Consider the following 12096-nt stretch of genomic DNA (forward strand, 5'->3'; position numbering starts at 1 on the left):
ATAATCTACTTCTGAGGGATTTCTCAGTTTCTTGGTGTCGAATTTCTCAGTTTCACCCACCGGGAAAAAAAAAACAAGAATACTTTCGTACAAATCTGTGGAGTCTCGTCGATCTAGAAGGTTCACTTTGTGTTTTTTCTTGGTTGCTGCAGACAAGGTCAGAATTTTTTTTTAAATGTCTAAGCAACGAGATCACGTTTTTATGAGGTAGCGTTAAAAACAATGCTCCCAGAAGAGCACATTGAGTGACACCAACCTGTCCTGCAATCAAATCCACTGTACATTTTTGGCTCACATTTATCCACACGCACCTCATCTCTCCGCCTTTTCTACTTGGCTCGGCTTTTGCTTTGCAAATTCGCCCTCGATCACCTTTGAATCCACCTCTCACCTTGCCCTTCACTCTCACTCACCCTGTCCAAATTCACTGTGACCGCCGTCGCTTCAACACATTCCTGTCCTTTCCGTCCGGAATTGCTCAGTCACGATCAAAAATAAAAGGAATCGTGGCTTTGGAGAGCCAGAGAATAACTCATCCACCTATTGGCCTGCACAGTCTCCTGTGTTATTATTTCACCTGCTCCTCGACGCTTTCAGAAGCAAGCAGTGGGGTTTTTTTTTTCAAGAAAACAGCCAGACTGATTGAGATTATCTGAGTTTGATTTATCTGCACAGCTTTCATAGAAAACAGCTGGACATTAGCAACAGGGCTTGTGGAAGAGAACTCCTCTCCTCATATGGAGTGAAAATTACATTCTGCATATGAATGGCTCGAAGTGGATATGTTTGCCAATGTTAAAAGCAAAATACTGCGGATGCTGGAAATCTGGAACAAAAACAGAAAATGCTGGGGGAAAAAAACTCAACAGGTCTAACAGCATCTGTGGAGAGAAAGACAGAGTTAACGTTTCGCGTCCGTACGATTCTTCTCCAGAGCTAAAGAGCTATATTTGTCAATGTTTACCGCTGCTGTATTTAAAGTTCTGGCTTCCTCAGAGACCCCACAAGAAGCGGTTTAAAAAGGTGGGTGCCAGGCACAAGGGACAATGTCTGTCAGGATATCACCCCCCTGGTGAAATTAGTCAACAATCTGAGTTAGATTAAAACCAAACAGTAATTAAGGCCAAATAAATGACTTTATTTTCCTCTCCCTCTCCCTCTCTCTCTCTGAGGTGTGAGGTTCCTGGGGTTTAAAATGACCGGTTCCATTCTGCGCGCCGATTGGTACATCTGGCTATGATAAAGGATGCTAAGTAGCCCGGTCGAAGGCTATAAAAATCATTGCAAGTCGCAGGCAGATGCTGGAAGAAGAGACTAAGAGCAGGCATCGATCCCGGCTGGACCTCACAGAGCTCGCAACCTGCGCCTTGTTCGAGTGCAGAGAAAGATCCAAGCGAGAACACCCGAGCTGCTCGGTCGGCAGAATAAGGTGTAATATCGCAGATGGTCATTTCGACAGGGGCAGCCGAAGGGAGGCGGCGAGGGTTAGCATTCTGCACCCACATCTAGACCTCATGCGCCGGGGCAACAGGTTGTCCCAAGAAGCTATGAAGAACCTGTCAGTCTCCTTGAATGTGAGCGCTATCTTCAATGGGTATAGCCGGTGGCTCGTCCTGCCAAATGGCACGGGTACCTCGGAAACCCTCGGCAGGGACGAGCAGCTGGCACAAGCCGAGATTGGAGTGCTGGGCATTATCTTTGTGGTGGCCATGGTGGGCAATAGCCTGCTGATCAGGGTCCTGTGGAAGAGGAGGAGGCGAATGAGCCGCATGTATGTCTTTCTGATGCACCTCAGCATTGCCGACCTGGTGGTCGCCGTCTTCCAGGTCCTACCCCAGCTCATCTGGGACACCACGGAGATCTTCCTGGGACCAGATGTGCTGTGCAGGGCGGTGGCCTACCTGCAGCTGGTGGGGATGTTCGCTTCGACCTACATGATGGTGGTGATGACGGTGGACAGGTTCCAAGCAATCTGCTACCCCATGGTGACTTTTCAGAAGAGAAAGGCATATTGGAATACAGCCATCTGCACCAGCTGGGTCTTGTCTCTGATCCTGAGCCTTCCTCAGGTCTTTATCTTCTCCAAGACAGAGGTGGCCCCGGGAGTGGTCCAGTGCTGGGCAGAGTTCATCCAGCCATGGGGGCTCAAGGCTTACGTGACCTGGATCTTCCTGGTCATTTTTTTCATCCCCACCGTTGTCCTGACCATGTGCCAGGTCAAAATCTGCAGGATAATTCGACTGAACATTTACACCAAGACTCACCAGGGCTCCGAGCTGACCGAGGCACAGGCAGTGCATTCGAGAGCCAGTAATGTTAACTGCATCTCAAAGGCAATGAACAAAACGGTGAAAATGACAGTGGTCATTGTGCTCGTCTATGTGTTGTGCTGGGCGCCTTATTTTACAGTCCAGCTGTGCACTGCCTGGTATCCCAGTGACATCAATGAGAGTAAGTCGTGCCATAATTTTCTCAATTAGCTACCTCCCTTTTAAAAAAAAAACTTCACCCAACACACATCATTCTTAGTTTTATTTTCCAAGTGCTCCCCTTCAAATGATTCCCAAAGTGTCCCCCCTCCAGTGATAAATAAATCAATACAAACTCAAAAATAACGTTATCACTTTAGTGTGCTCAGTACAGCGTTAGTGGTAGTTTCTTCTGTATGACTGTAAAAGGGAAGCATTTCTCATAACCCTTCAGTCAAAATAGCGAGAGAGAGAGAGAGAGAGGGAGGGAGAGAGGGAGAGAAAGAGAGAGAGAGCGTTCACTGGATTATATACGGCCAACAATCGTTGTCAGTTTATTGTTGCTACAAGCTGTGCTTTTGTGGAATTTGTAGGAACTGTGAGAAACGGTTCACAGCTTTATGATTAAATAGCAAAAGAATTGTATTTATATAGCGCCTTTCACGACTTCAGGACGTCCAGAAGCACTTTATGTCGTATGCATTACTTTGGGAGTGCTGTAGCAGGGCAGTTTGTGCATAGCAAGATCTCACAAGCAATAGTGTGATAATAGCCATATAATCTATTTTAGTATAGTTGGCTGAAGGATAAATATTGGCCAGGACAGGGGCAGATGGTGTTCCAATAGTGTCAGAGGATCATTTATATTCACATTATAGGGCCTCTGCTTAACATCTTACCCAAAAGACAGCACCTCCGATAGTGCAGCATTCCCTCAGTATTGCGCTAGAGTGTCAAGCTCTAGTTTTGTTTGGGAAAACAACACTGCAGTTTCATAACAAATTCTGTGTTAATTTTAAATCGTGTAGGAATGTGGATATTTATTTACAGAAAGATAAAAATGAAGCCACACAAAAGGTGTTTGGGGCTGATAGAGGAAATGCATTCAGCACTTATGAAGTCAATTGGGCAGATGCACTAATACTTGGGGATGTTCTTTTCATCTCTAATTCGTGGAAAATTTGGACAGGTCAGCTGCCATTTCTGTGCACTTTAATCTGAGGTAGCTATTTAAAATTAACTTCAGGTGAATTAATTATGAACCAAAATCTATGGAGTAATTAATAGTAAAAGCTTCGAATTTACAATGTAGATAGAGGGGGTTGAGTGCAGAGCAATGCATAAATATCTCCTCCATTGATTTGTGGGAAAGAACCAGCACCGATGCTTCTGATCACTGTGGTCTGAATTTTTAGGTTGGTGAGCGGGTGCGATTGACGGGCCTGGGATAGGCCAGGAAACAGACCGCCAACTGCGATCCACCCCGACTGCGATTTCACGCTTGCTGGCCAATTAAATTACAGCCAGTGTGAAGCGTGCACTGAGAAGCTCAGTGCTGCCAAGATTGGGGGCGGGAGGAGGGCGGGCACTGACGTCAACGAGGGTGCAGGCCAGCGCTGAGAGAAAGCTCCCTGAGGGCAGAGAGCTGTCCCAGTGAGCTGAAGACCTGAAAAAAATCAAAAATAAAGGTTTCAGAATGTGAAAGAAAGTGTCCATGCATCATAATCAATCAACTGAAAATTTAGCTACTGAAAATGCTGCAGACAGAAATTTATTTATATTTTATTTCATCGCAGAAACTTCATCCCGCCTCTGGATGAGGTTTGATGAAAAATGTAAAGGCTGCTGGGCCGATTCGCCCGTCCGCCAACCGTAAGGTTGGATGGGCAAAGAAAAATTGCAGACAATTGCACTGTTTGCGTATTAATGTGAGAAAGGCAGCAAATGCATTCCCTACATTCATTAACTACTTCCAGGAGAATCATACGAACATACCAGGCATTAGTTTTTAATGTAATCATTATTGAGATTTGGGCATTGCTGGTAAGGCCATCGTTTATTGCCCTATCCCGGTTGCCCTGAAGAAGGTGATGGTTAAACTTCTTCTTGAACTGCTGCAGTCCATGTGGTGAAGGCAATGACGTTCCAGGATTTTGACCAGGGACAATGCAGGAGATGGTGATATATGTCCAAGTCAGGTTGCTGCTTGACCTAAAGGGATACAATTCCTAAAACCCTTTTATAATTTCATTGAACGTGGCAGATAGGAAACCTTCCCCTGATGTAAACACTTAGGGATCCCTGGAATTCTTTCTCCCAGCAAGGCTAATTCAAGATGCAATAAAAACAGAAAATGCTGTAAAAACTCGGCAGGTCTGGCAACAGCTGTGGGGAGAGAAACAGAGTTAACGTTTCATGTCTTATGACTCTTCAGAGCTCTGAAGAAGAGTCATAAGGACTTGAAACGTTAACCCTGATTCTCTCTCCACAGATGCTGTCAGACCTGCTGAGTTTTTCCTACATTTTCTGTTTTTATTTCAAATTTCCATCATCTGCAGTATTTTGCTTTAATTCGAGATGCATTTAGTCTTAATCGAGAATCTTGTGTTAAGGTGCAACAGCTGTCTGAAAGCCAATGCGCTGTGGCACTCCTTCACACGAGAGCAACTAGATTGAAATGGGACCCAAGAAAAATTGATGCTTCTTTCCTGGGTGGCTGGTTGGTGAATTGTATCCAAAAGAGCAATCCCTTATTCTCATGGCCAGTGATGGTGAATTAGTTTAGCACGAACATAGCATTTCTGCACTGCCAGTTAATGGAAAACATTGAGCTAAGATAAGCTCACTACAATAGCATTATTTGTCTGGATTCACATTATATGACAGAAAGATTTTAGCTGCAGCTTCTTCAGTGGTCTGAAATTGGGATTTCTTGAAGCTAGATGATCAGTGTTCGGCTGCTAATTATCAAATGCTGCCACCCACTCCCAAGTCAACTCCAATAAAGCTTAATAGAGATGTGGGGAACTCCAAGCCCGGAGTGTTCCTTGGTAATGAGAGACAGCAATGCCCACTTCTGTTCCTAAATGTCAAAGGCATTGGAAAAGCACATTTCCAAAATGTGTCTTTGCCCTTGATTGGAGCAAAACTACATTCAGCACAGACTCAAAGCAACCCCTAGCAAAGTTTTGCACACTTCTCAACGCTGGTGTGCTGAAGATTCAGACATGATTCTGGCTCACACTGGCATATTCCTATCCGTGCACATTTAAAACTACTAGCTAATGACACCAAAGCGGCAACAGAACTTCGCCCTGAGATGATCTTTTGTGACAGTTACCCTCATTTCATTTCTCTTCTTTGTCTCACAGGTGCCGTTTTCACAATCCTCATGCTCTTGGGGAATTTAAACAGTTGTACAAATCCCTGGATATACATGTATTTCTGTGGACAAATCCCGTGTTGCACTAAACACCAAGCACGCTGCCCAGTTCGAAAAGATTCAGCTGTCACAACCAGCGTCAACCTGGCTGACAGGGATGCTGCAGATGCCTTTACAGCAGTTTGATAAGCCAGCAACTCAGATCATAGTCACTGAAGGAAGCAGAATTTTTTTAAAAATCAAAAGGTTAAGACAATCCTGTTTTATTCCCACCTAAAATGTATTTTCTCTTTCAGAAACTGATCGGGGCCTGATTTTAACTCTTGTCCAAGTGAACCAGATTTGGGTGGGTTAAAATCTGGCTCGGGGAAACTGTTTTTGATTTCCAGCATTTCTTTAATTTAAATTGATAAGGTCCAAATTTGATCTTGAATTTCAGCAGCAAAAATTTGCATTTAATACTGGTACATTCATCATGTTTTATGGCAGGTTTGTTCTACACTCTTTCCAACATAACCCATTGATTACATATAATAGAATTCAACTTGATTTTATTCCAATGTAAGCATGAATAATTTGCAGATGAGATTAGATACCTCCTAGGTTACATTACACCAATATGATTCCAACAGACACATCCTCAAGTTTGCCTTCAGTAGAGAGGTACTTGCTATGACAAATGTTTTCTTGTCCCGTTGATACCTACATTTTGAGGTCATGGTTCAATACGTGCAACATTAAGGAACGCATAATATTGGCAAGGTTGTCCAGTTTTGTGGATAGGAATACTCAATGAGAGTAGTGCCAAGGAAATGTCATGACTCCTGGGTTTGTCATTTGGCACTATTGCGACAATTTAGACATTGAGTGAGGATTTGAGATTTGCATCCGAGTGTGACCATTTTAATTTACCTGTATTAATTTTGGATTGAAAGTGCTGACAAAGAAGTTATACTTAGTAAAACTGCTACTCAATCCTCATGTGTGAGCTGACACATAATTTGACCAATACTTACAATAATCCAAAAATGTTAACTTTACTTGTTTTACCCTTATTAAGGTGAAGAGTGACAGAGTCACAGAGTGAAGCACTTTTCTCAAGCATTCACAGGTTAGATATAGAACAGTAAGTTAGCTTGCTCTAAGCTTTCCCAACATTGTGCCTCTGCTTCAATCTCACAGTTGTGCTCCCAAAATTCTGATATTCACAGTTATATATAAAAAGGGCCAAAATTTACTGCCAAAATAGCAGTGAGGTTAATGGCATTCTCAATTATTTATGCAAAATCACACAGCAAATTCAGGAGAGGGCAGATGGGTGGTTAATGTGTATATCTGGATCCAGAAGTTGCTGTCGGAGAAGTACTGCTCTGCTGTTAGCTTCGGGAAAAGTACCTCACTGTCTGACTCACTATTCAATGCATTGAAGAATGTGAAGACGGTACATTCATTGTAGATATTAACTAAACTTAACACAAAGTTAGGGTTTGTCAATTTCAGTATAAACACCTTTGTAATAGCATGATGACCTTAGTTAAGCCAAACAACATCTCTAACACTGGAAATTAACTTTTACAAGTGTTGGGTTGCATTTGTTCAGCTTTTAATTGTTGAAGATTTTTTTAAATTAACTTTTTCTTTCTGTCTCTTTTATTTCCTCTTTCTCTTAATTCCATCTTTCTTTCCCTCTTTTTATTTTGCTTTCTGCACCCCTGGTTTGACAAATTCATTCTTCGAACTTGTACTTCTTGGTTCAGACTCTGAACTGTTCAATTCAGAAGGCTTTAATCTGATTGGTTACGGATATATCCAGGTGCATGGTACACCCAGATCCCTGGTGCCCTGTAGGGGCTGCTCTAGCTTTTGATGCACACCCACAGCAGCTTCCAGTGTAAAGTCTCATGGAGTTTAAGTGGGAAGGACGCCCATAAACTCTGGCCCATTATCTGCATTTGAAGTATAAAAAATTGTATGCAAACATATGCAAATATTACACTAGGAATATGATACTTTGCTAATTAACTAAAACTACCCTCCGGGACACCCTGGTCCACTCCTCCATCACCCCCTACACCTCAATCCCCTCCCACAGCACCTTACCATGCAACTGCAGAAGGTGCAACATCTGCCCCTTTACTTCCCCCCTCCTCACCGTCCAAAGGTCCAAACACTCCTTTCAAGTGAAGCAGCGCTTCACTTGCACTTCCCTCAATTTAGTCTACTGCATTCGCTGCTCCCAATGTGGTTTCCTCTACATTGGAGAGACCAATTGCAGATGGGTGACCGCTTTGCAGAACACCTTCGGTCTGTCCGCAAGTATAACCCCGACCTCCCTGTTGCTTGCCATTTCAACACACCACCCTGATCTCATGCCCACATGTCCGTCCTTGGCCTGCTGCAATGTTCCAGTGAAGCTCAACACAAACTGGAGGAACAGCACCTCATCTTCCGATTAGGCATTTTGCAGCCTTCTGGACTGAATATTGAGCTCAACTTCAGATCATGAACTCTCTCCTCCATCCCCGCCCCCTTTCCGATCCCCCTTTTTCCAATAATTTATAATTTTTAATATATTTTTCTTTTCCCACCTATTTCTATTATTTTTAAATGTATTTCCATCCATTGTTTTATCCACCTTTTAGCCTATTTCGATCCCTTCCCCCTACCCCACCCCACGAGGGCTATCTGTCACTTGCTGGTCCTGTTTTCTACCCTTAATGACACCATTAGCACATTCCTTAGCTAATATCACCACCTTCAACACCCCTTTGTCCTTTTGTCTATGACATCTTTGGCAAACTCTTCTTTGCCTCCACCTATCACTGGCCCTCAATCCAGCTCTACCTGTCCCACCCCTCTCAATCAGCTTATATTTCACCTCATTTCTATTTTTCTTTAGTTCTGATGAAGAGTCATACGGACTTGAAATGTTAACTGTACTCCTCTCCGCAGATGCTGTCAGACCTGCTGAGTTTTTCCAGCTATTTTTGTTTTTGTTTCAGATTTCCAGCAGCAAGTTTCTTAGCAGCAACCTGAAACTGGCAAGAACACTCCAATTTAGAAACATAAAAAATAGGAGCAGGAGCTGCACTGTGTCTTGGTAAATCAATTCATCTGTGTAAACTGAGTGGCATTAATGTACAGCTATCAACTTTCTGTCCTCTCAGACACAAGCCAGCCTCAATATAGTTCCAACTTAGTAGTGTATGCATGATTAGCTTCTAATCTTCTGATTTACCATGAACAGGCTGTGGAAAATTAAGTAGCCTACCTTAATTAAGAATTGCCAGCATTATTGGAAAAGTTATTTTAATACATGTTATTGTAATTGTCATGTTTCTGTATGATCTATAATATTTGTGAGAGAGTTGCATCATCTGCTATTTTCATAGATTCTAAATATTTTATATGATGTTTCATTGGAACTTAGCTTTGCAGGAACTAAAGCAAGATATGGACTGAAGCACATCATTTTCTGTTGCGATATAGATATTAGGGGAGTTATGCTTTGTTTACAAGCTGGGATCCAGAAACCTTTTGCGGGGGATGGGGGTGGTCATAATGGGCTCCCCAGCTGCCCACTAGGTCATAATCTGAATTCTGAATTTGTATCTGAAAACCTGCAGTTCCCATATTGTCACAGTGTTTCTGTTAGTGCTAGCAAGGAATGACAGGCTCTCTGCTGCTGTTCTTTCAGAGTCTTCAGCCATGTAGTAGTTTATGCTTCTCCCTCATTGGCTTTCTTATATTTTCAGCTGGACTGCAGTTTCTGTAAAAAGACAAAATCTCTTGTGAGCTGGAACCTGCTCTGCCAGGTATTGATTATCAGATCTAACAAACATGCTGAATTACCTAAATCATTTGCTATCGAAGGTGAGGGATGCCCAACACATTTTCCTGTCACTTTCAGAAGGTGTAAAAATGGCACATTGCTAAACAATCGTGTACAATGCACAGCCACTGCCTGATGTTTATTTACAGATAAACCAATACAAATGCAGAAAAATAACAACATCTTAACAGTACAATAATTAAACTTAAAAGGTTAAAACCAAGCCAGCGAAGGTAACTGTTGCTCTCAACTGGTTCTTTGAAGCATTGTCTAATGGTGAACATACAATATTTATCTTATTGGATCTATATACATATTGAGGCTGACTGACTAGAAGATTGAAGTTCACAGGAGGGTTCTTTAATTATAAGGAATTATTTTCCTTTGATGCAGAGGTAGCCTCTTTTAAACATTGCCTGTAATGAAACAGTCTCACATCACTGGAAACAATAAATCCATGGCCTAGCACTCCGTTCAGATTTCAATTTCTGACATTTGACAACAGATTAAATTACTTTTTCATTTCGACTGCTATCACTGAGATGAATTTACAAACTTGCCAATGAGAGCAAACTCATTTAAACAGTCAATTTTGTTGTTGATGCAAACAATAATCATATCCATTTAGGATAGCCTTTCTCATTGAAATATTTGACAGAGTAATTGCAATGCAGGCAACCACAGGTACAGCCCACCTGTGTGCAAGCAGTATCAGAAAGCAAAGGAAATATCACGCAGACATCTCTCAAAACACAGCTAGCTGGAGGTCGCATATAAAACTGAATTAAATAAAGACAGACATTTCTATTTTTATGTCCATGGGGTCCGCAAGAACAAATCAATATTTGCGGTGCATCCAAAACACAGCAAAGTTTGAAAAGCACTGTGGCACAAAGGGTAGACAGAGATTCAAGTTCAGTATTTCCCACGCCTGCATATCACTGCAGTATGCAAACATTGTAATGACTGGTCTCAAAATACCTTTCAATCTTTGTATCTGTCTTTGTGAATAATGTAAAAAGAACCAAGTGTAATTTTCAATAAAGTAATTTGACAACACTTTGCAGGATTAGCTGAATATTTTAGTAAATTATTTGAAAGTTCAGTGTTTGTAAACCTTTGTTGCATCTGTGTTGCATTGAAAATACTGCAATGTGTAAGTGGTGACACGTGGGCATTATACAGGTTAGTAACAAGGGCCCATGAGTTTTTGGAGGCCTCTAGGGCCCTATAGAGACTGGCGAGTTCAAGGAATTTCAATCAACCAAACTATACCATGTGCTGTGAGCACCAAGCCTTGATAATTCTGCATTCTATCTTTTTCCTATATTTGTTGACTTTCTAGTATGTTTGCTGTACACTAATAATAAAAAGAAATCATTCCCTGCAATGATTGCACAGTTTTTCTTTGGATGGTGCTGTGTGTTAATGGTGAGGACTGAAGCCCCATGGAATTTGTCAGCAGTTCGAGTCTCAAAAGAAAATTGAAATCCATGGGGCTGGATTTTGCCGTTGGCGAGCGGGGGCGGGGCCTGCTCACCAACACGTAAAATGATGCCCGGTGACGTCGGGCAGAACTCCCAACGTCACCGTGCCCCATCTAAATTTTCAGGAAGGCATGGGCACAGCAAAATCAGCTGTGTGCCCGCCAACCCATCAATGGCCAACTGAAGCCATTGACAGAGCAATTAAAGTAATTAGTGGACCTGCCTGTCCAACCTTAAGGTTGGTGGGCAGGCCGGGAGCCCCAGCGGGAGTTATACTGTTGGTCTTGTTATTCACTATTGTCCCAGATGCCCTGTTGCCCTTTGCTGCTGTTATAAGTTTGCACTTCCAACAATTGATAGGGAAAGAAATATTCGAGCTGAAGGGTGCAGCAAAAGTCTACCCAATGGCACGTGTCAAGAATGCAAGATCTGGGCCATTATAATTAAGTGTTCATAGGTGCAGCAAGAGAAAAGGTGCAGCAGCACAAAAGCCCCATAGAATTATTGCTGGTTTAAATAATGATCTATGCCTTAATTTCTTCAATCTTTTGCACTGGGTCCGAAAATACAATGACACCATTGCACTGGCTCTAGTCACCAGAAAATTCTCATGCATCAAATTGTAACCTCATTTTGTGCCCTCACTTAAATGAAAATTGAGTTCTTTTAAATGGAAATGTGAATGCGCAATTAACATTTCGTTTGTAAATGACAACAATCCTTCAGCCTTTAGAAGTGAGGCTTCTAACAAAAACTTTACATGTTGGTGGCACAGACTTTGAAGCTAGCATTTCAAAGTGCTTTACTTGAATGAAATGCTGCTTAAATTTTGCTTGAATTTTAATTTGAAGTACAATTTTAGTTCTTAAACAACTGGATGTAAAACTAATAGGTTAAGGACAAAAAGTGGCGGTGTGCAGCTCAGCACAGTTACTCTTTCAAAGAGGCATGATGGACCAGATGGCCTCTTTCTGTGCTTTCAGTTCCTATCATTCCATGCATCTAACAGTCCAGAGCTAAATGAGCTTGGGAAACATTAATCCAGCTCAATGGCGGATGCAAGTCAACAACAGAAAGAAGGCATTGAGATTAAAGGGCAATTGCATCTGACACATAGGGTTGCCAACTGTGATTAACTGTATTCCT

General features: G+C 42.2%; 1 protein-coding gene across 1 annotated transcript; it reads left to right on the forward strand.

The window, feature by feature from the left end:
* Nucleotides 1-1298: 1298 nt before the first annotated feature.
* On the forward strand, nucleotides 1299-5817 carry LOC144696330 (vasopressin V2 receptor-like). Its single transcript, XM_078567545.1, has 2 exons — nucleotides 1299-2451; nucleotides 5621-5817. Exons 1-2 carry the CDS (start codon nucleotides 1299-1301, stop codon nucleotides 5815-5817), a joined length of 1350 nt encoding a protein of 449 aa, XP_078423671.1.
* The last annotated feature ends 6279 nt before the right edge of the window (nucleotides 5818-12096 follow it).

The sequence above is a fragment of the Cetorhinus maximus genome, chromosome 22 (assembly GCF_964194155.1).
Source record: "Cetorhinus maximus chromosome 22, sCetMax3.hap1.1, whole genome shotgun sequence".
NCBI lineage: Eukaryota > Metazoa > Chordata > Chondrichthyes > Lamniformes > Cetorhinidae > Cetorhinus > Cetorhinus maximus.

What these genes read in the sequence shown, in the direction of transcription:
- LOC144696330 (XM_078567545.1), top strand. Translation starts at nt 1,299, where the DNA reads ATGCTGGAAGAAGAGACTAAGAGCAGGCATCGATCCCGGCTGGACCTC. An exon ending in TCCCAGTGACATCAATGAGA is followed by an intron (nt 2,452 to 5,620) that starts GTAAGTCGTGCC and finishes TTTGTCTCACAG; the next exon opens with GTGCCGTTTTCACAATCCTC.